We start from the raw sequence: 23,000 nt of genomic DNA, 5'->3' as shown, positions 1-23,000 counted from the left end.
GGCTGTTTCTCGTCAGGGTTCCTTAGAGGCTCACAGGCCCCCAGTGGGTCCCCAGCACTGCCTCGAAAACAAAGAGACAAGTCACCCAGCAGCCTCTTGGAAGATGCCAAAGAGACATGCTTCACCAGGGATAGGAAGGGAGGCTTCTTCAGCTCCTTCATGAAAAAGAGAAATGCTCCCACACCCCCCAAACGCAGCAGCTCCTTCCGAGAAATGGAGAATCAGCCCCACAAGAAATATGAACTCACGGGTAACTTCTCATCTGTTGCTTCTCTGCAGCATGCTGATGGGTTCTCTCTCACTCCTGCCCAGCAAGAGGCGAATCTGGTGCCACCCAAGTGCTATGGGGGGAGCTTTGCGCAGAGGAACCTCTGTAATGACGATGGCGGTGGGGGCGGGGGCAGTGGCACTGCTGGGGGCGGGTGGTCTGGCATCACAGGCTTCTTTACACCACGCTTAATCAAAAAGACACTGGGCTTACGAGCGGGGAAACCCACAGCCAGTGATGACACTTCCAAGCCTTTTCCAAGGTCAAACTCTACATCTTCCATGTCCTCAGGGCTTCCAGAGCAGGATAGGATGGCAATGACCCTTCCCAGGAACTGCCAGAGGTCCAAACTCCAGCTGGAAAGGACAGTGTCCACCTCTTCTCAGCCAGAAGAGAATGTAGACAGGGCCAATGACATGCTTCCAAAAAAATCAGAGGAAGGTGCTGCTCCAAGCAGGGAGAGACCAAAAGCCAAACTTTTGCCCAGAGGAGCCACGGCTCTTCCTCTCAGAACCCCCTCTGGGGATCCAGCCATTACAGAGAAGGACTCTCCAGGGGCAGGGGTGGCTGGAGTGGCAGCTGCCCCAAAGAGCAAGGAGAGGAACGGTGGGGCGCGACTCGGCATGGCTGGAGTCCCAGAGGACGGCGAGCAGACAGGCTGGTCTTCTCCGGCCAAGGCTGCAGCAGCCCTCCCAACCACTCACAACCACAAAGTGCCAGTCCTTATCTCACCCACTCTGAAGCACACGCCAGCTGACGTGCAGCTCATTGGCACAGACTCTCAGGGCAATAAATTCAAACTCTTATCTGAGCATCAGGTCACAGCCTCTGGAGACAAGGACCGACCCCGACGGGTAAAACCAAAGTGTGCCCCACCCCCACCCCCAGTGATGAGACTACTGCAGCATCCGTCCATGTGCTCAGACCCCACGGAAGAGCCGAGCGCCCCGACTGCAGGACAGCCCGCGCCAGAAACACAGGAGGGAGGGAAAAAGGCCACTCCGGGGGCAGTGCCCAGCGGTGGGAAAGCCGGGAGGCCGGTGATGCCTCCGCCTCAAGTGCCTCTGCCTGCATCTTCCATCTCGCCAGCCAGAATGGCTAATGGCACAGCAGGTACGAAAGTGGCTCTGAGAAAAACCAAACAGGCAGCTGAGAAAATCTCAGCAGACAAAATCAGCAAAGAGGCCCTGCTGGAATGTGCTGACCTCCTGTCCAGTGCCATCGCAGAACCTGTGCCCAGCAGCCAGCTGGTGGACACCGGACACCAGCTGCTCGACTACTGCTCAGGCTACGTGGACTGCATCCCTCAGACGCGCAACAAGTTTGCCTTCCGAGAGGCTGTGAGCAAACTGGAGCTCAGCCTGCAGGAGCTGCAGGTGTCTTCAGCGGCTGCTGGGGTGCCTGGGGCCAACCCTGTCCTTAATAACTTATTGTCCTGTGTACAGGAGATCAGCGACGTGGTGCAGAGGTAGCCACTGTGAGCCTCGTGGGAAGATGCTCACAGTTCTGAGGGGAGAGGGAGAGGGGCTTGTTTTCCTGTGTTCTTGTTTTCAAAAAAGGAAAGACTGATACTTGAGTGTGTTTATGTGAAGTACCTCAGATCTCTGAGTTCTCACGTTTACAGGTTCATCTCAAAAATAACAAAAAGCAAAACACGTAGGACAGGGAAACGAGACGGGGGCGGAGCAGGCGTGAACAGGATTGGAAGCTGCACTGGAACATCAGGGAACGTGTGTGTGTCAGGCCACCAAGAACCCAGTCCAGCCCGCTCTTACCCAGAATGCTGTCGGTGGTGACACGGGGCTGCTCTCGGCCAAGCTGCAGGCCCGCACCCGCCCGGGGACTGGCTGTGGCACTCATTCCGCACCACACACAGGTGTGTGTGACTTGGGGCTCCAGTAGGTACCAACGGTGATGACGTGTCACCTCACCGAATGAATCGGGTGGGACAGAAAAAGGGACAGCTGGGAATGTACCGAGGGAACTTTCCTTTGAGGCTGTTGAGCGCAGCTGTTTCCACAGAGTTCCTTGCTGCGGTAGGACCTGCAGGTCAGATTGCGAGGGTCTGCTCCTGTCCTCTCTGCTGCGGTGTGCTGATTGGTGCAGGAAGTGAAGAACGCTAGGAAGTAGTCAGGGAGACTGAAACCTCCTCCTCACATCTTCTCCACTGATGAGCAGACGTCACTTCTCCCAGTCCCGCAGGTTATTTCCTAATGGACCAGGATTGGCTTTCTGCTTGTTGGTGCCCATCTATTAATCGTAGGCATAGGGGTCTCCTTAGTGGTTCCTCTGTGCTCTTTGCTGGGCAGGCTGTCTTTATCTCTGGCAGCATTCAGGGCATTAACCAATGTGGATTTTGAAAGTAGCAGTTATGTACGGGTTCTGTTGGGAACCTTTTCTGATACGGTGCCCCCGCATACCGACCTACTGGACAAGGAGTTGAGCAGCTCTGTATTTCTTTATCAGCTAAAATACCGGAGGGGGTGGGGGTCTCTTGGAATCCCAGTGGCCAGGTCCAGAGGTCTGTGACTGAGAGTTTTCAAGAAGCTGACTTGGTCCCAATGGCCGTTTCTCTGCACCTTTCTCCTCCCCTATCACCTTAGACCCAGGCTAGGTAGAGAGCAAGGAGGAACATTCTCTCACTCTCTGTGGATTTCAAATGAATCACCCCAAATTATTCTCTTATGCTTTTCTCCTTTCACATATTCTTCCCCCCTTGTTGTCGTGCTTGCCTGTAAATATCCTATTGGGAATACTCTTTGATATTTATTTTGCCATTTCACCTCTCTTTGAAGAATGCGTAATTGAAAGGGGAGGTCATTTCCAGGAAACACTGATTAAATCTTAGAAACCTAATGACTTAACCCCGCAAATATGTTTTGTCGTTGAAAAATGGGCCTTTTCCTTTCCTATTCAGTTATTATTATGGAAGCTAATTGGGATCATATGGAACTGAATCAATCGGTTAGATGTTACTAATATTCTTGATATCAGGTCTAATTTTAACACTTCATTCTCTTTTTAAAGCTTTACGACCACCATCCCCCACCCGCCCAAGGAGAACCTGATACAAAAGAACAGATACATTATTTTTTCCTCCCGAAGGAATATTAACTTAGGAAGATAGGAATTGAACACTGATGACCTGTGAGTTTTCTTCCTGGCTTTGTTATCGATCTACTGTCAAGCCACGGCCCCATCTCTTAATCTGTTAAGTGAAGGTAACACTACGTCTTCTCAAGGGTCTTTTGCAAATAAGTGTATAGCTACCCCTTTGAGAGCCACTTCAGCGCAGCGTTGTTACGTTGAATGATTTTCATTCTCTTCTTTGCTCAGTAGCAGATAATGGAAATGTTGAACTGCTGAGATGATGCTAACTGGGCTAGAATACTAAGGAGGAAAAACTATGGTTTGGACAGTTTGTCATCTTTGACCAAGGAGGAAATTTAGTTTTCATTAGAAAGAAAGCCTCGATTCTTCCTGTGGCTGCTCCAAAGGAGGCCGAGGCCAGGAGAAGGGTAAGAAGGGCGGACAGCCCTGGGCCTCCCTGGCAGGGTGTCGGGGGCCGCGTCCGCACGTTACGGACAGATGCCCCACAGGCGGCTAGCGATCTGGCCGGGCTCCCTGTGGTGCTTGGACGAGAAGGCAGAGTTCCCTTTAACCTGGACGGAGGCCCACGGCCCTCCCACCCTCCTCTGCCACTCCCCTTCAGCAGTCATTTCCATGAACTTGAAATCATTTTAGCCATTAGCCTTTGAAGGGTGGAACAGGGAAAGCTAAAACTTTAGAATATTATGCTGCTTTTTAAGTTTATCTGTCATTGTGGGATGCAAGTCGAGGGGTTAATTATAATTGTGTTTTTTTTCAGGGGATTTTTTTGTTGTTGTTCTTTTAAAGCAAGGGGTCTTTCCTTGAGAGCTCTGAAAAGAAGCCTTGGAGGAACACTACTGAGTGTGTGTAAGCTCCCTGGTTTTCTCAACCCAGAACAGTCTTGAGGGTGGGGGGGTGGGTACTGTGTCTTACTCAGGGGCAGCACCTGGCTCTGTCTTGCCTACAGTAGGTGCTCAATAAGTTCATGAAACGAATGCTTTTTCTCAACACTGTCAAGAGCAGCATGAACGATTGTAGCACAGCCCATCTGCATGACGCTGGAACCGTGTGGGACTTCAGGGGTCGGGTGAGAGAGGCACTGTCAGCTTACTAGAAAAGGATCGTTTAGATTGCTCTTTTTTCCAGTGGAAAAGGACCAGATTTTTAAGATAACCTTAGGTAAATTTAAAAAGTTTGAATTCACAGCAGAGAAAACTGCTTCTCAAAACTAAAAACATAGTCTGTCTAGTTTAAAAGCAAAGCCGGGAGCAAGAGGCCTTCTACAGGGTGTTGACAACTCTCTGAAGTGGTTGGTACATGTGCAGACCTTTGGTCTGGCACCGCTCGAGTCCTTTCACATACAGATAACAGGATTTCAGCTTAGATTTCTTCCCTTAAAATGCAGTGTTTTGTGTAGAATACATCTTGATTGTGCTTTACAGGAAGTATTTTCTTAAAAGGCTTTGTGTAAAATCAAAGTGTGTATATTTTCCTACAGACTTCCATTGTGATTTTCAGAGATACAGCCTTAAAAAAGATTGGCCCTAAGAAATTCATTCAGTGTCTCTCTAAATGAACCCCTATTCATTAACATCATTAGAGTAGAGACCCTTTGCCAGTTGCATTTTGGGTCTTAAATTAGAATTTTCTTACAACTCAATTGAAAATTGGCTAGTAAAGTAGTGCCCAGTTAATAAAACATGCTGACTTTGCTAAGGTACAGCCGTGTTTATTTAACTAAAGTCCTGGAGCTTTTGAGTTTTAAAGGATACACTATAGATAGTGATTAAGACTGAAGCCAGTCTAGAATGCAAGTCATTTAACCTTCCTGAGCCTTAGTTTCCACATTGGAAAACAGGGATAATAATAGTAACTACCTCAGGGTTGTTGTAAGGATTAAATGAAATAATGTATGTAAGATACTTCGCTTGAGTGCCCGGCACACGGCGAGCACTCCGTACATGGTCACTGCTACTGCTGTTACGAACACTGAGTCTAGTGAGTCTTAGCCAGAGATGGGCAACAAAATCCCTGGAATTTAAAAAACAGTCTGATGCATTGGCTCACCCCAGATCAGAATTCCCAGTGGGGTGTGGTCTCAGCTGAGAATCCCTCTAGGTGTTTTAGATTCCCAGCACTGTCTGAACACTGTCAGGACCCCAGCCCTTTCTTCATAGCTTCAGAAATTGGAAGAGAGGATGGTGACGTTACTTGCCCATGGTCTCAAGTTAATGAGTGGCAGAGCCAAGGCTAGGGTTCACGTCTCTTGACTTTCTGGTTGTGGGGTCTTTCCACCCTTCCCGCTGCCTTGTGAGACACTGCACAAAAAAAAAAAAAAAAAAAAAAAAAAAAAAGAAAGAAAGAAAAAGGCTCAGCTAGACAATCATTCTGCACAGTGCTGCCCACTTTCTAAAGCACACGCTCCTGGCACTCTCGGACCTGAAGGGGCTGGAGTGTTGAGTAATGGCAACACTAGCGAAGCAGGCCTTCAGTAGAGCTCAGTAATTTAGAAAAATGTATGGGGTCATTCTTCTGGACAGACCCCGGCAACAGAGCAGTAGTCTGCACTTTGTAATAAAGAAATACCAACTTGAGTTTTAAAAAACCTAGTCCTACATTCCTTTTTCTTAAAAACAAAACAAAAAACAAAACTTTATTCCGCATCATTTTAATGACTATGAGGTAATGTATATGAAAGCACTTTGAGAAAAGTATCAAATGTAATTTAACTATAAGGTTGTATTGTTACTGTCTGTTTAGAAGATCAAGCAGTCGGTTAGGTGCTGATTGACCTAATACGCTTTTACCTGTGGGAGACCGGAAAATGCAAATACATAAATAATCACCCCTATGACTGATCACATTTGTAAATAAGAAACTGCTAAATGAATATGTGCAGGCATAGTAAGTGTTTTGCTAAAATAGTAGCTCAGCCGAATACCTTCAGAAAACTACGGACCAACTTTCTGGTTTAATTGTAATCATTAAAAAGTGGTAATGTGTACTCCAAAATCATGCTCTTCCAGGGACCTTGACTCAGGAAGGATCTAGGCCGTTTTACCCTTGACCTTTTTTCCACGGTGTGTTCAGCCAGTTAGCATCCTGACATGGTGGGCGCAGACTCGCACCCGTTGACGTTGACAGTGTCTTTTTAACCAACATCCAGCGTGGTTTTGTTGGGGTCTTCGGGAGGGGCGGGGAGGGAAGGGATCGGATAGCCGTAGAACCAGTGCGCTTTGGGAATTCGTTTTCTAGGATTTCCTGCCAGTTAGAAGTGAGCTTGACGTTCATCATCTGGGTGTGTGTGTGTTTCTAAAACGAGTAGCTAGACACAGTTTGCCGGTTAGATTATGAAATACCCCAGAGTAAATCGCATTGGTGGCCGCTTTTGAGTTACAGCTACACCGCATTCCGACCTCTCCCGTCCAGGTTTTGCTGTTGATGTCATTGTTCCGATCAGGCCGTGCCTCCGCAGGAGTTCACATTGGGCTGACAGGGTTGTCTGCGTTTTCGTTCAGAACAGGTTTTGGGTTTCATCATCTGGCTTGGCATTAACTTGCTTTACCTTGATATGGGTCCATCTCTGTGCCCTAAGCAATTTGTCATGACCAGTTTTCTTATGTAGGTGGGTCTCTGGATGTATGTTTCTTTTTATGAATTAATAGACCCCCCCAGCCGTCTGTATCTCTGTCTCAGCTTCTGTCAAGCCAGTAGCTCAGTTCCTTTGTAAATGTCTGCTCTGGTTTGGGATGTGTGGGAGCCTGTACCCTTCTGACAAAGGCAGCCCCACTGATGCCTGTCCCTTCCATGTGACAACCCAGGAAATCGCTGCTGGCCGTTAGCCTCACTGGTCAGAGAGGAGAAGCTTGTCCCACTCTTAACAGTCAGGATAATTAAATCTTTTGGATAGAGTTCCAGTTTTCCAGCTGCCAGAATTTAAAAATTCAAATGCAAGTCTTGCTTTTTTGGGCAAGTGCCTGGTGTAACAGTGATTGTTGTTACCTGCCCCGTTTCTGCCAGAACTTCACTGCCATTCCCTGCCCTCCTGTATTGCTGGAAAGCGTGGGTGGATTTCCGGGCTGTGCAATGGGCCACCTGTGCAGAGCGTCTACCCAGGTGACTAAGACAGCGTCCAAGCCTGTCTCGCTTGGAGTTTACTGCAGTGTCCAAAAGAGGCGTCTGTGCTCTGGGGCTGCTGTTTCTCGTGCCGTACGGCAGGCGTGGGTTTCATCTCGAGATAATGTGTGAGGCGGTACTTCCTTCCTTTCCGACTCTGTACCCAGGAGCAGGGTGTTAGGGAAGGCTCCCTCCATGACAATGAGGGTAGGAAGAGCGCATGCTTATCGCTGGGTGAGGAGGCCCAGGCAGGTCATCTTGGTTCTAGGATGACTTGGCGTGGTAGAGGTGACTCTGAGGATTGTGCCTTCAAAGATGGGTTTTGTGTGTTTTGCGGAGGAGAGACTTGGAAGCTGGGTTGATGGTGCACGATTAGTGAGCTAGAAGTGGTTAGGTGGGTGGCGGTGCTCAGTGCCCCGCTCAGTGAGAGTCCCTGCTTGAGATGCCCCCCCCATACAGGGCGCTGAGGTGACAGACTGCACTTTTCTCCATCCGCCTGGTGAGCTGGGGGAAGGCTTCTCCCTCCAAGTGCACTTCTTTGCTCTTGTGTACAATTATGAATTTTAAACTGTTTACCTCTCTTAGAAAAATTACATCCTTTAACTTTCCCATCGTTGAGTACACATGCTGAGCACAGTAGCAAGGCCCTGGTAACAGCCCAAGGGCACTGATGGCATGTGAGCAGGTCTACACTGCAGACCATCTGAAGGAAAGGGTGTCTCCTTTAAGACGAAAGCTTAGGCTCCACTTCGTCCTTAGACCGCACCCCATACGTGCCCTCTGTGTCTGTTCTGTGAAATCCGTTGTTCATCATTTTACTCAGAGGAGCGTTTCTGGGTCCTGCATGTGATTCCAAGCTACTGAGCTGTCCATGCAGGGCTTGAGGTCTGGGAGTAGTCTAGTCAATTCTTTAGGACATGGTGGAGGTGAACTGTCCAATGCTAGTGGGCTTTAAGAAAGGAAATAGTTCGTATCGTGGAAGCTTGCTTATTAGGTTTGTTTCTGAGCCTCAGGATAGGAGTTTTAAATCATGTAATTAAGCACCAGAAACTTCAGTTGGAGAATGGGACTTCTAGTTAATAAAATTTTCACATATAAGGATAGTTTTCATCAGTTGTAACACAACAGTAACACACGTAGGCCAAATAAATGTATTCTTGATTCAGAAGATGTTGCGGGGATCCTGGAGGGCTTTTGTGTCCTCACTGGTGAATCCCAAATACTGTTCTGCACAATTCAGAAGTACCGTACCACGTGTTGAGAATTGGCAAGAATGCCAAGAGACCGAGATGTTTCTGGTAGATGAAGGCCAGCTAAGTCAACCTGCCTCCATTTTGACAAGCCGTTTTTCACTGTGGCCACTGTTCTTGGGATTCCGTTATAAGAGAAATTTTCTGAGATCTTGAGAAATCACCTTGATTAGGGTGATTGTTCTTCAGAGAAATTACTATTCAGAAACTAGAAAGGACAATGAAGGACTCATCTTAGAGTTCTTTAGGGCATGTGTTTGGAAACCCTCGTCTCTCAGATCTGTATAGAGGGTACGTGTTCTGTCCACATTCTGTACAGGCACCGTGGTCGTGCTGAGAAAGGAGGGGAGTGGGTGAAAGAGGACTTACGCAGATCTTCCCTGTGGTGAACAGAAGCTGGGCCCTGGTTTGGTGTGTTGGCCACGAACAGGCTGACTGAGCTGTGTGCGCGTGCTCAGAACCCCCGTCTCCTGGGTAGACCCCACACCCTTCTTTCTTGCAATCTGATTCCGTAATGACTATCAGTGGAGAAACCCAGTTTTATGCTTGCTTGTCAAAACTAAGTTTGAATATGTCATGGTGGTTGACAGAACTTTGTCCTAAAACCTATGATTCAGTCTTTAAAACTTGTTTAACGTTTATACCAAAGGTCACGCTCCGCAGGTGTATGCGTGGTGGGTGCACAGGGGGGTGAGGCCCGGGGGTCTGGCACTGTGTGCACCACTGAGGGGACACAGACAATACGGGATTTCACTGAAAACACATCAGTCGTGGGTCACACTACCAGTGTTGTCAGGTATGTGTTCTTGTAATATATTTTCAGGTGTTTTGTTTTTCTAATTTAATTCTCTCACCCTGTTGTCTGACTGTGAACTGCTAACAGTGTTAAACTTGATGTAAATAAATGAGGCCCTTGAGAGGGGAACGCTGTCTGCCTGTTGTCTCACAAGGCTTGCCAACTTGTGTTTTATTTTAAATAAAGGTTGCAATATTTTATTGGCAAAGTGGGCTTCTGATTGGAGTGTTTCTCCCAGTTTTAACTGAGAGGGATTCTGTGCAGAATGTATCTTTCCCCACAATAAAATAGAAGTCTGTAAGGTAAAGAAGCTGGTTTTAGCAACAGCCCTCTGGCACATTCTTTAGATCATCCTCTGTGGGAGTGAATGCTTATTCTTCGATGGATTACACTTTTTGGAAACAGCCAAAGGCATCACCTGGAACCCAACGGGTACATACGGTGGGTAATGTGTGTACGTGTGTGTGTGTAACAGAAGGTGACTGTCAGGAGAGACTTAATTCTCTCAAAGTCCATTTTGAGGACACTCCAAATAGGTTCTGAAAGTGTGTGTGTGTGTGTGTGTAATTACTCTATCCAAGTACCAATTGTATTAATAGAAGATATTTTTTTTAAAGATTTTTTGTTTATTCGTTTGACAGAGAGCACAAGCAGGCAGAGCGGCAGGGAGAGGGAGAAGCAGGCACGGGGCTCGATCACAGGACCCCAGGATCATGACCTGAGCTGAAGGCAGGTGTTTGACTAAGCCACCTAGGCGCCTCGGTTCTGAAAAAGTTTTGAGCCAAAGTAGCATTAATAGAGCATGTATAGAATGTCAGAACATTCTACTCTTGCTTGACTTGGTCTTCAGTTTTTTTTTTTTTTTTTTTTTTTAAAGATTTTATTTATTTATTTGACAGAGATAGAGACAGCCAGCGAGAGAGGGAACACAAGCAGGGGGAGTGGGAGAGGAAGAAGCAGGCTCATAGCGGAGGAGCCTGATGTGGGGCTCGATCCCAGAACGCCGGGATCACGCCCTGAGCCGAAGGCAGACGCTTTAACCGCTGTGCCACCCAGGCGCCCCTGGTCTTCAGTTTTTTAAAAATGGGAGTCGTTGCTTTGTAGTGCCCTTGTAATAGGTAGGAGTAGGCTGTCTTCATGGGGTGCACACATGAGGTCCGTCTGGAAGGGCTGTTAAACACCTGCTTACACACCCCCTCTCGCTCCTCCTGCAGTCCTTTCCTCCTGCCCATTTTTGGTTTAGTTGGGAAATCTGGTTCTAGAGTCTCCAGAGAATTTTCCATTGTGATTTTCTCCTTCTGTATTATTTGTATGTTCTGCACAGCTGGGGAGATCTGTTTTAGGAACAAGTCATGGGTGGGAGCTGGGGTTGGACTGCCTGGGTTGAACCGCTCCAGTCCACTGACTAGCTCTCTGACTCCGTGCACGGTCCTTTACCTCTCAGAGCCTCGATTTCCTCGTCACCGAAGTCAGTGTTAAAGATGACACAAAGTAATGGCTACGAAGTGCTTACAGGGCAGGCGGGGCACATGGTAAGTTCTCCAGTGTCGGACTTTGGCTGGGGTCTCGAGGACTAGAATGGGGGCGGGGGGAGTGGGAGGGCCCCCACCTTGGCTTGGAGTATGGTGCCAACTGACAGTTTTATTAGATGACACTTTATTAAACACTGAAGCTCTGTGTCCTAAGCACTTGATAAAGATGGATTTGTTTTGTCCTCACAGCAACTCTACAAGGGAAGTGCAGCGATGCTCACTTTTACAAAAGTAGAAAGCAAGGCTCGGCTGCCGTTCGTAGCCGTCTGCGTCTCACGGCGCTCAGCGGCTGAGCCACAGCGCTGCGGGCCGGGCGCCAGAGAAGTGTGCAGAACCACTGTCCTGCTGCCTGCCTTGGTCCCTGAGGTGCGAGCGGGTCAGACCCTATATTGACGCCATCAGGTGTGGCTGCTGGTGCTAAAAGGATGGCAGCCGGCGTGTGGCCCTGAGCCCTAAAGACGGAGGGTATACCTTGTAAAGAGTGTGTCTACACAGGGCGACTGGCTGGCTCCGTCGGTTAAGCATCTGCCTTTGGCTCGGGTCATGATTGGCCTTGGGATCAGGCCTCGGGTCCAGCTCCCTGCTCCACAGGGAGCCTGTGTCTCCCTCTCCCTCTGCCCCTCCGCCCCCACCACTCATGCATGCTCGCTCTCAAATAAAATCTTAAAATTTATTTACAGAGTGTAGAGCTGGGGTTGTAACAGATCAGGCAGCCTGCTTCTTCCCAAGATGCTCTAGACTGAGAAAATGAGCCAGTGGCTAACACTGACCCCCCCCCCCCCGCCAGCTTATTGTGCAGTGAAGCCGAGCTTGCTTTTGTCCCGTGGGCGGTGAGAAAAGGTCCTCTAATTACATACTGTGGCTCTGGCTACAGGGGCTCCCTGACCTCGAGACGGTGTAAATGAGTGTGATCAGGTGCTCGATGGGCGAGAGCCTGAAGTGTTCTGTTTTTCCAGGGCTAAAAGGTAAGAGGGTTGGGGAGGGCTTTAAATAAGAGGGGAGACTTGAGGTGATGACAAATGCAAGAGAGAGGCCTGTGTGCAATTCCAGAAAAGCAAAAGAGAAGAACCAAGAGGAGGGAAAAGAAACACATAATGTACCTCCCATGTGTGTCTAGAAACAATGTACCCATTTGTACGAGGCCCCATTTGTACGAGGCCATTCAAACCTCAAAAATGACTTTCTTTTTACAGCTGGGAGCCCAGGAGTGACGTTTTCCTGTCCAAGAGCACTGTGCTGTGAGAGGCACCTCCGTAAAGAGGCTGCGGTCAGAGCTCCGCGGCCACGCAGAGCCATCCGGCCCGTGCCAGCACCGCCCCCGGCAGTGCGGTGTTGGGAGCGAGCATGGTCCTAGGTCTCAGGAAGGAAGCAGGCCGAGGGTTTTAGAAAAATACAAACTTTTAATCTTTACCCATGACACACCCATGTCAAAGTCCCTCACTTAAATTTTTCTTTTAAATCTAAGAGAACAAGTCTTAACCTCCACTGACATGATTCTTATATAAATTCTTCCTCTGTGTATTTTTTCCTTCAGCCTGAGGCGCTTTGCTGGTCTGCTCACAGACAGAAGCTGCTCGGCTTCCCTTTGGGAACAACGTGAAAGCTAAGCCCCTGGCCTGCAGACCTGAGGCGTGGCCCGGCCACTGGTAAGCAGAGCGGCATTTTCCCTTCCCTGTCAGCGGCGAGCCTGTGGCCTCCAGCCTCCCAGCCCAGGCCAGGCCGCTGCAGGCCAGAGTGGAGACGTTAGTGGGGCCCTGGGACTCCTCTGGCATGTGGCTTTCTCCAACCACTGGCCCCCATTTTGGGTTATGGCTCTTTAAGGCACCAAGTGATGTAAAGCGTTGGCTTGGTTGCTGATTTAAGGCCTTCTTTTTTTACACACCTTTTGTGTGTGAGTGACGGCTGGAGGCCAGCCTGCCCCTCCCGCCCTTGTAGTCCCAGACAGTGCCCTGACCGGCCCCAGGGTGCTGTCGGTGGAAGGTAGGCGGCTTCTCGAAGTCTTCCTCTAGCCTCAAGGCAGGAAATAGTTAATTCTCTGGGAAACAGACTTGCAGCCCTGAGAAGAGAAGAGTTGCTCCTCCTTGGGGATATACACCATCATCTTGGCTATTTGGTCCAGCGCCTCTTCTGTGTACGGGAGCCCCCGGCTCAGGAAGGCGTCGCGCGCACACAGCCTCACGTGGCGGTACTCCAGTGGCAGGAAGGGGATGAGGAAGTCAATCAGGTTTTCCTTGACAAGGCAGCTGTGGCCAAAGGCGGTGTCTGAAATCAAGACCAGAGTTACATGGTGCCCACCCTGGGGCTGACCCCAACTGGAGTTTTAAGGTGTCCCTGACCCTAAAGCCTGTGTCGAGAACTACAGCGCCGCAGCTGCTTAGAAGGAAGCGGGCCCGGCCAGCTGCGAACGTGCGCTGTGTGAAGCGGGCCCCCGCCTGCCAGTTTACAGTTCCGTTTCTCAGCAGGAAGCAGGAGTCGCAGACACCGAGCTCACAGCCGCTCCCGCTCACGGTCCGCTGCCTGGCTTTCCAGGGCTGGGGCAACTACTCAAAGCATTTCCCGAAAGGAAGTTCAGCTTTCTTGGACCTTCTCTTGTGTCTACGTGGAGTTGACAAGGAGGTGACGATACAGTGTATCTCTGTGCCTTGTCCACCTCAGAAGCTCCCATTCCAGCCCAGACGCACCACCCCCCATAGCCATCCCCAGGGGCTGGGAGCCACTTACCCGCGGACTCCGCGATCTCGGCACGGAGCCGGGACACCAGCTGCTCCAGCCTGATTTCTTCCCGGGCGCCTCCGGCCTGAAGCAGTCTCAGGACAGCTTCATTGATGGTGTTGCCGCCAAGGTTACTGAAAGAGACAACAGCTTGTGAACGTCTTACTCTTTTTCTATTTCGCTATACTGACCGCTGAGGCCACTTTATGGGTGACTGGAAGAATGGAGGTCGAGGGGCCTCGCCTCTTCCAGATCTTGTCACCACCCAAAGTCTGCACAGAAGACACTGTCTTCCCTGTCTCGCTCCCTTTTCTCATTCTCTCTCTTTTTCACACACACACACACACACACACACACAGGCTGTGCAAGGTGCAGGGCGCACAGCGATGGTATGATGTGGCGCTTTCCCCTGTGGGGAAGGAGAGGCTTGTGATTCCAGGACTTCGTGGCAGGGGCCAGGGTAGGAGCACCTGAGGCCCAGGGTGAAGACTTAAGAAGGAGGATGAGGCTTCTGAGCGTAAGCAGACCGCGCAGTGATCGCCAGACGGGGAAGCGTGTGTGTCCCGGCACAGATGACCAGAGGGCTTGTGGGGTTCAGGGCCGGGAGCAGCAGAGGCAGGAAGGCAGGGGGAGGCCACACATCCAGAAGTCAGCATTATGGGCCTAAGACAACCATTGAAGGGGGTTTGAACGTGGGAGTGTAGGGTGGTGGGGTGACCTGATTTGCTTTACCTCCTAAGATCATTCTAGGGCCACAGAGGTTGGATTGAAGAGGTATGGGATGGTTACAGAAAGCAGGTCAGGGAGCTTTTTGCAACAGTCCACATTTAGAGGTGGAAGAATTGAAGCATTAGTTTAGGAGGCCCAACTCCCAGGCGCCTGTGACTGACGGATGTGAGAAGTGAGGGAAAGGAAGTCATCAAAACACACAAGTATTTGTCGGGAGCTGCCTGCTGTCCCCCAGCCACCGACGAGTGATGTGAATGTAGAAGGGTGGTGACAAAAGCTTGGACACACACACAGTGTGACACCTGCCCGTGATCTCTAGGGGTTGTGATAGCACTAGGCAACTGGAATGATGGGTGCAGAGCATAAGAGAGAGAGGACTGGGTTAGAGAGATGAGGGAGATAGGGGGTAAGGAGAGAAGAAATCAGGGGCGCCCGGCTGGCTCAGTTGGAGGCGCACGCGACATACTCTCTGGGGCATGAGTTCAAGCCCCACGTTGGGTATAGTGGTGACATTTTAAATAAATAAAACTTGAAAAGAGAGCCAGCACCGGGGAAGATGGGAGGAGGTGTCGACCTGGGGCCGGCAGCACTTCTCCGTGCCCCCCACCCTCCAGCCGGGTGCATACTTCTCTCCCGATGCGTATTTCCCTTTGCTCGGCCTGCCGCTTCCCAGGCCCCCGCCGGCTCCTTAAACCAAGCTGTGCTTAGGCCCGCAGTGGAGGAGTAGCTCCCCTCTCTCCTCCCGGAGCTCCGGCTAGCTCTCTGACACTCGGGTACGTTAACCCGTTTGCCTGCTTGTTTAGCGTTTGAGTGTGTCCTGTGTGCCAGGCTCCGTGCGAGGCTCCGGGACACGCAGGAGTGGAGCGGTTCCCTCCCTGCCTGCCTCTGCCGCTGGGTGAGCCAGGACTGCCAAGTGACCCAATGGCTCCTTCCCGTGGGAGCCAGTGCGCCCCTCACAGCCAGATTTTCCCAGGCGTCCTGAGTCCCAGCTGGAGAGCCGGGCAGGGACAAGGGTAGTCCCCACCCCCTGTTCAAGTTCAGCTACCCAGCCAGACTTCCTGTGCCCCCTGCACGGAGGGGGGCCGCTGCCTCACACCCCGCTGCTCACGAAGGCCTGCCAGGCAGGTCATCTGTACCCGCCACAAGTGACCACGATTCTGTCAGGGCTGTCCCCTGCTAAGGGATTGCCCCATCCTGCATTCCTCGTGGGAGGCAAGGGCAGGTGGACACACGGGACGGGGGGCTGGCGGGCAGGCATGCCCCAGGAGCATGGACTGCGAGCTCAGTGCTCAATAAACATTATTTAACAAATCGACCTGTCTGCACACTGGTCTACACTGTTTCCATCTCTTTTCTCAGTGTCTCTTGTTTTGTCCCATAGCCCATGTCGTCTTCCTACCACGCAAGCAGCTAGGCTTCTGGGTTTTCAGCTGGAGTGTGCGCTGGTTCCCCTGGGGAGAAGGGTCTGCAGCCCAGGACAGCATGGAAGCCCCCCTCCGTCAGCGGACTCCCAAGCCTGGCCCATGTGGCACCACGTGTCCTGCCTCCCCTCACCCAGCCCTCCTGACTACTGCTGCACAGACCTCACCTGAGAAAAAGAAAGATGGTCTTCGGGGACTCGACCCTGTGGTTCTCGGGGGCCTGGCGTTCCAGGTGTGGCCTGAGGGCCTCCAGTAGTCCCGGATGGAGCTTCTCAGCCTCATCGAAAATGAACAGGGTCTGGCGGCAGCGCTTCTGTGTCTCCTTGATCTGACTCGTTAGCTTCTCCTGCACGGAATCCAGGGAGCTGCTGGGAGCTGGGGGCCAGGGGAAAGCCCATTCCCCTCCTCCAGCCCTGAGGGCTGTGGTTCGGCCCCTGCAGTGGATCTCCCCAGGTCGCACCCTAGAACTACCAATCCACACTCTGGGGGTGGGGCTCGGGCCTACACCTCTGATGAGCTTCCCAGGTGATTCTCACGCACCCTGAGGTTTGCGGGGAGGAAGAGGGCTGGCCTGGCCTTGGAAACAGGCCCCAGCCTTCGCCCTGCTCCCTGCACTCCAGGATGAGGTCCCATCCCACAGCAAATGTCCAGTCACCCTCCCTGGGGGTAGGAGTCAGGCTCTAATTCCGGGGAGACAGGCACAGCAGGTTCACGTGCCCAGGGGCGGCTCCAGTCCCCCGTCTTGAACTCCCAGGAGCAGGTGCTCACTAGTACCCAGGCGAGGCTGAGATCTCAGGGGAGAAGCCTGGCTGGGACCTGGCTGGGACTCAGCCGACTGGCCGCTGGGCTACCCCAGCCCCGGCCAGAGAGCCCAAAGCCCTCTGCAGGCTTCACCAGGGGAGCAGGGCCAGCTCCCGCGCCAGGTGGGTCTGTCCTCAGAGCTCCCACTCCATCCACCTCGAGCCTCCCTGGATTGTGACCTCAGCCCCCATCACCGAAACGTGTGTGTGCGCGCGTGTGTGTGCGTGCGTGTGTGTGCACGCGCGCGCGCGTGAGAGAGCGCGCACACCGGTCCGTTTCCACGGTGGGGAAGCGGAGATCCAGAGCAGTTCCGCCACAAAGCCGCTCGGTTCTTTCTGGGAAGCCCTGGCAGACGAGCCACCCGCCGGCCCTAGGACCCTTCCCCCCGCCTCTGGCCTCTGCCGCTGCCGCTGCCGCAGCCAGCGCTGCCCTCGGGGCCCTACCCTGTCCTCCCCGGTTAGCACACTGCGACGACTGGAACCGGAAGCCAGAGACAGCGGTAGTCATCTCTGTCGCGCCGCACTGGCGTCTGCATCCGGCCAGTCTGAAACACTACAAGTCCGAGTGGAAGAGACCCGAACGAGCAGAGCGGCAAGGACAGTGTCCACCTACTTGCCGGCGTTTTGGGGAAGACATGGAAAATCTTATATGCTAAGCCTCTTAAAAAAAAAAAAAAAAAAAAAAAAAAAAAAAAAAGCAGGATATGGGCACCTGGGTGGCTCAGTCTGTGAAGCATCTGGCTCGATTTCAGCTCAGGTCGTGAGATCGACCCCCGAGTCAGGCTCCACGCTGGGTGTGGCGCCTACTTAAGATTCTCCCTCTCCCTCCCAAAAAAGCAGAATCTGCAACTTTCTGTCCAATATTAATCACAATGACATAAAACTTGAAGGAAGTACACCAAAATGCGAACTGTGCTTGTGTCTGCGTGTGGAGATCATGATAAAGTGTTTGCTTTTGTCTGTTCCACATTTCCTGCAAAATTACCACTACTTCGAGAACAGACAACTAACATGTGAATTCTCTGTTTAAGCTCAGTGTGAGGAGACAGAGCTCAAGACACATGGTACTTGAATATCAGTCTTTCTTCCACGTGCTCAGGGCCTTATCTCTGTGGAGTGGTTGTTTCTGTGGGTTACAGGGTCTGTCACCAGGGCCGCCAACCCCCACATCCAGGCTCCTCCAAGGCCACCTCCTTGCAGGGAAGGGCTGATTTCAGGGCTTCTGTCGTGTTCTAGAAGCCTGCTGCTCAGGTTGGCCGGGCCTTTTTGGCCAAACCCTGCTGGCAGAGCCCTCCAGCCCCGCCCGGCCTCACCTTGTACAGGTCCACATACTTCAGGTGAGGAAAGTGTAAGGTGGCGATGAACGTCTTGACGCAGTCGCTCCTCAGCCCGTCCCGGTATAGGTTCTCTGCCAGCAGGCGCGCCACGAAGTTCTTGCCTGTGCCAGACCAGCCGTGGAAGGACAGAGCCAGGGCCTTGTCTGGCCGGGGCAGCTCTAAGTAGCCCCTCACTGTCGTCAGGACCAGCTCCCGGGCCAGATGCTGGCCGTGCAGCTGGACACTCAGGTCAGATTCCAGGCCTAGGAGTGGGAAGGAGGAAGCCATGGTGAGGTCGCACAGGTGTGGTCCCCACCAGGCTCAGCGACGGCCTAGAGACTGAACCCGTCTGAACATCTCTGTGTGGGGGGAGGGGGGTTCACCTATCCAGGCTGCCTGGCCTCAGAATAAGAAGCCGCTGGGCAGACCTTGCAGCCCAAAGGGATTCAAGGGCTACATTCGAAGAGCTTGAGAAATCAAGATTGAATGTAGGGAGAGAAGGGAGTCACCCTTTCTGAAAGTCCTGAAGACATCCCAGAATGGTTGGCAGAGGGCACCTGGGTGGCCCAGTCGGTTAAGTGGCTGCCTTCAGCTCCGGTCATGATCTCAGGGTCCTGGGATCGCGCCCCCTAGGGGCTCCCTGCTCAGTAGGGAATCTGCTTCTCCCTCTGCCCCTCCCCCCACTCCTGCGTGTACATGCATGCGTGCACAAGCGCGCTCTCTCTCTCTCTCTCAAATAAAAAAAAAAAAAAAAAAAAAAAAAGAATGGTTGGCAGAGTCCTGTCTGGAGGAGGAAGCCCATCCCCCATGCCCAAGAGGTTGCTCCCACCCAGAGGTTTCGGGAACCCCTAAGTGCCTTGTGGAGACAACCTCACATGAATAAATTCAATTCAGCAAACACTTATTGAGGGCAGCTAGTGTGCTCAGAGTCATCTGCGAGGCCTCCCTTCCTTCCAGCCATGAGGTTGCAGGGTGTGCAGACAGGGAGGTGAGCTGTCAGCTGTGGGCAGGACAATGATGGGTGCCTTGTACCCTAGCCATTCCCCGTGGATTGCATCTCGTCCCCACAGATACCCAGCCCCTCAGGCCCATGCAAGTGCCACCTGTGAAGTTGTTGGAGATCCTGCAGTCCCCGCTGTCGCAGCAGGCCTGGAAGCTGCAGTACCACGAGGTCAGGATGTCCAGGTACTGCTGGCCCAAAAGGGCAAGGCTCCAGCCTGGAAAAGGGGGAGCTGTGAGACAGGGACAGAGCCAGGGCCGCGGGGAAGCCAGACACTGTCTCCCTGCACCCAAGCAGAGCAGTTCTTCCTGTCCTCGGCCCTCCCTCCAGAGCAGCTCCTCACTGCTCTTCCCCGGGCCTTCCTCGCGCAGGCCAGAGAATGAGCAGGACGGGGCACCCCCGGCTTGGAGGAAGTCGATGGCCTTGTTATGGATACAGCTCCAGCAAAGGTTCCATTTGCTCAACATAGATGCCTTAAGCCAAGGGTGCCGAAGTGTAAGAAACCCGGAGCTGCCCATAAGGAGCTTGCCGTCTAGCAGGGAGACCAACAGCAGGGGGCGATCATCATTCTGCCTACTTGCTTTGAATTCCAAAATGGTGTGATTACAGCCAACCCTAAGGGCTCCTCAATTCTTTTGTCAGATGTCAATTTGAACACACCCAGCATTAGCAAAAACACAACAAAACAAAGCCCAAACACTGGGTTTTAGAAATCTTTTGAGTTAAATGAAAGATGTTTACAGCACCATTGTAGGATTGCCATTAGAATAGTATTACGGACCTAGAATTATCGACACAGACTGCAAGGAGCCTCAGAGAGCATCTGGTGCATGCCAGTGATGTGACAGACAACCCGGCCGCAGGCTCTGTAAGTGACAGACTGGGAACCATAACACTGTGCAGGACCAGTCAGCCTCACAAGAGAGAAGGTACTGGGGTCGTGCCCAGCCGGGGCCTTTGCTGAAAGCCCAGAAAAAGGCGGGAAAGGGCAGCTCCTTGGAATAATGCTAGGTGGGCTGGGAGCCTCAAGGAAGTGTGAGCTGTCTGGAGGGGCCAAGGACGGGCGCCCAGGGCAGGGCAGCTGGGCCCATTCGGGTGCATCCGGGGGAAGGAGATGGCCTTGTTGTGGATACAGACCGGGATGCGGCCCCGAGGCCGGGCGGGGCGGTAGGGCGGGCAGCCAGGGCGCCTGCCTGGTGGTCGCGGCCCGACGGCTCGGACAGCGGCGCCCGGCGTCCCCGGCCAGCGCACGTCCCCGCCCGGTCCACCCCCCACCCCCCCGGAGCCGTGGCCGGCGGAGCCCGGGCGGCCGCTCTTACCCCGCGGCCCGGCGCGGGCCTCCTCCGCGCGCTCGCAGTCCTCGGGCCACACGCGGCAGCGCAGGAGCGCCCAGTACCGTCGCGAGAGGGCAGCGGCCGCCCTCAGCTGCTCGCGCAGGCCCTGGAGCGGCTCCTGAGCCCCGTCCGGGGGGCTCGCGTCGTCGCCGGATCCCGGCGCGCCCGGGCGCGGCAGCAGCAGCAGGAGCAGCGGCAGCAGCAGGCGCAGGCGGGGCATGGCTCCCGGGAGCGCCGGGCCGGCCGGGAATGGGCGGCGCCGCGGGAACCGAGGCCCAGGCCCGCGGCCCGAGCGCACCCCGAGGCCGCCCGCAGGCGCCGCCCACCGCCGGGGCTCGCTTCCGGCCGCGCGCAGTTCTGGGGACCTTGCGGTCGCCGAGGAGGGGCAGTCAGGACTCGGAAAGGGCACCGTCGGCCACCCGGCGACTCCCTTCGGCAGCCCCGGGGCCCGTCCGAGGCCGACCAGGAAGGACGCCCGTTTCTGCCCTGGCGGCAGCTCAGCCCCGGGCCGGCTCGCAGCGTGTCCCCGGGAGCCCGAGCAGGGTCAGCTGGGTGGAGAGAGGCCCTGGGGGGCGGGGAGCCACACCGGCCCGGCTGCTCTGCCGCGGGAAGTGAAACCGCCGCAGCAGCAGGTGCCCGCGGCCGGGAGCGCCCCGAGCGCGTGGAAGCCCGAGGCTCCAGGCCGGAGCTACTTGGCTTCTGGAAACTCCCGGTCAGGCCAACATCACTGAAAGTAGTTGGGCGAATACTGTGTGCGCTTTCTTGGCTACGCTTGCAACTTTCAAGTGCTCGTGACATCGAGCCGCTCGTCAGACGCCACTGGCAAGACTTGAGGGCGCCTTTCCTCTGGGACCCCTTCTCCACAGCATGCACCTGCCACACGCTTGTCAGATTTCAGAAGAGCTTAATGCATTTTCCCGAATCACCTGAGTGACTGAAGCCGGTGGCCTAACGGGGCCCTCTTGTCCCTGAAACAAAGTGCTGTCTGGAGATCTCCGGACTTGACTAATAGCACAGGCTGCGTGGCTTTGAGGTTGGGTTCTGCAGACAGGTGAATCCTGAGGCCAGGCCTCACGATGTCCCAGTGTCTCAGCTCACAGCGCCACGTCCGCTCCCTCCTCAACAGCTCACATCTGCTCTGCCTCTCAAACAGCTACGGAAGGCAGCTGAGCACCTGTTAGGATACAGCAGTTAGGCTGCAAAGGACTCGTGCATAGCGCATGTCTTAGCCACTCAGAGTGATAGCAATATTGAACCCAAGCCTCCCACAGAGCATCGTTCCCCAGCCCGGCTCCGTGTGCAGTTAAGCTCAAGAGAACTTGCACCAACGTTAACCAGAAACACACCTTTGTGCTTATTTGGAAATTGAAAACATGAACTCATTCAGTGAACGAGCATGAATGGCAACCCAGTATGGCCCCTACCATTTTCTATGTGTGGCCTTGGGTATTATTTGCCCTACACCTGATTTCCTACATATAAAGTGGCATAATAAAACAGTCACTTGACGGGGCTGTGAGGGTTCATGAGCTCATTCAGTACCATGTTGACTTTTATTATTATATATGCCCCACCCTGATGAGGTTCTGGATGGTCTACACAGGAGACTTGGATGATTTTATTTATAGTAGTGATGTTTACAGTGAATTTATGGTGATAAAATTACTAAGAGTTTCTTTTAAAAACCCAAGTGTTAGGACTGTGAAAATAACAGTCTCTACTTTTAACTTTCATGTAGGACTAACTGCTAATTTCTGCAGTGTTCTGATTTGAATTTAGCATTTAGTGGTAAATAAAGTAGGTAGCTGGAAAGTTCCTGGAACAACATCTTGATTTCAAGACGATATCTTTTCCTAAAAGTAAAGGTAAACATTGTCCAACACCCCCCCCCCCCATCAGTTCCACACAGAAACAATGGATCCAAACACCAGTTTTTAGACAAGCCTCTGGCTTCAACGAACAGTTCATTCTCAGGTCTTGGAGGCAGTTGTGTCGAAGTCTAGAGCAAGATCTCATGGACGATGGGGACATCTAGAGGCTCTTGTGAAAACTACAGCCCGCCATGATTCCTTAGCAAGCAAAGACTGCTCCATGCTACCACATTGGTATCCTCTGGGAGCTTGTAAGAAATTCAGAATCTCAGGCCTCACGCCTACTCAATCAAAACCTGCACTTTAACAAAGCCTAAGAGAAAACAGGCACACAACACCTATACTGAGGTCAAGCTTTGCCACAGACATCTTCCCGACCTGGCTGGAGGCAGGCAGAACTCCCTCTGTCCTGAAAACAATCTTTGCGTAAAAACCAAGGCTTTATCTCCAATTAAACTTGGCTTGTAAAAAGCAACTCTGGAAACATAACATCAATGTTTCACAGCTCATCTCTACACTGGTGGCTCCTCTGTTTCATGTTTATACTAAGAAGCAACTGAAACGAGACACAGTGGACTCAGAGCGTCCTTTCAGGAGACAGGGTGCGCCTGATGGAAACCCTCCCGTGTTTCCCGCGGCCCTGAAGGGATGCAACAGGGCACGGGCCCAGGATGCTGTGTACATGTCGGGCCTGGATCCCTCTCCCCTTCTTCCACGTAGGCTCTGCCTACCTCCACCCTCCTGACCCCTCGTGATTCATTCCTG

The 23,000-nt window shown here is 52.7% G+C and overlaps 2 protein-coding genes and 1 long non-coding RNA gene across 8 annotated transcripts in view; 2 read left to right on the top strand and 1 right to left on the bottom strand.

Moving 5' to 3' along the window:
• The window catches only part of ABL2 (ABL proto-oncogene 2, non-receptor tyrosine kinase), a 107,739-nt gene extending 98,011 nt beyond the window's left edge, over nt 1-9,728 (top strand). For 3 of the 6 annotated variants that reach the window (XM_026509272.4, XM_026509270.4, XM_026509271.4), the window contains 2 exons: nt 17-250; nt 560-9,728. In XM_026509272.4, coding sequence (XP_026365057.1) covers nt 17-250; nt 560-1,740 — 1,415 coding nt within the window. In that variant the 3' untranslated portion in view covers nt 1,741-9,728. Of the gene's footprint in view, nt 1-16 lie in introns of all 6 variants that reach the window. The other 3 variants (XM_026509269.4, XM_026509267.4, XM_026509268.4) reach the window with 1 other exon arrangement.
• A 2,517-nt stretch (nt 9,729-12,245) lies between these two features.
• On the top strand, nt 12,246-15,808 carry LOC130544353 (uncharacterized). Its single transcript, XR_008960578.1, has 2 exons — nt 12,246-12,698; nt 13,512-15,808. It is a non-coding gene; the product is annotated as an uncharacterized LOC130544353 (long non-coding RNA).
• Nucleotides 12,690-22,226, bottom strand: TOR3A (torsin family 3 member A). Its single transcript, XM_026509277.4, has 6 exons — nt 20,350-22,226; nt 19,134-19,247; nt 18,028-18,293; nt 16,082-16,260; nt 13,774-13,898; nt 12,690-13,314 (listed from the first exon to the last, which is right to left on the bottom strand). The coding sequence occupies exons 1-6, from the start codon at nt 20,582-20,584 to the stop codon at nt 13,064-13,066; spliced, it is 1,170 nt and encodes a 389-aa protein (XP_026365062.2). The 5' UTR covers nt 20,585-22,226; the 3' UTR covers nt 12,690-13,063.
• Nucleotides 22,227-23,000: the final 774 nt, after the last annotated feature.

This window comes from Ursus arctos, unplaced genomic scaffold, assembly GCF_023065955.2.
Source record: "Ursus arctos isolate Adak ecotype North America unplaced genomic scaffold, UrsArc2.0 scaffold_2, whole genome shotgun sequence".
Lineage (NCBI taxonomy): Eukaryota > Metazoa > Chordata > Mammalia > Carnivora > Ursidae > Ursus > Ursus arctos.
The sequence above is the reverse complement of the archived record's forward strand: the minus strand, read 5'-3'. Positions and strand labels throughout refer to the sequence as shown.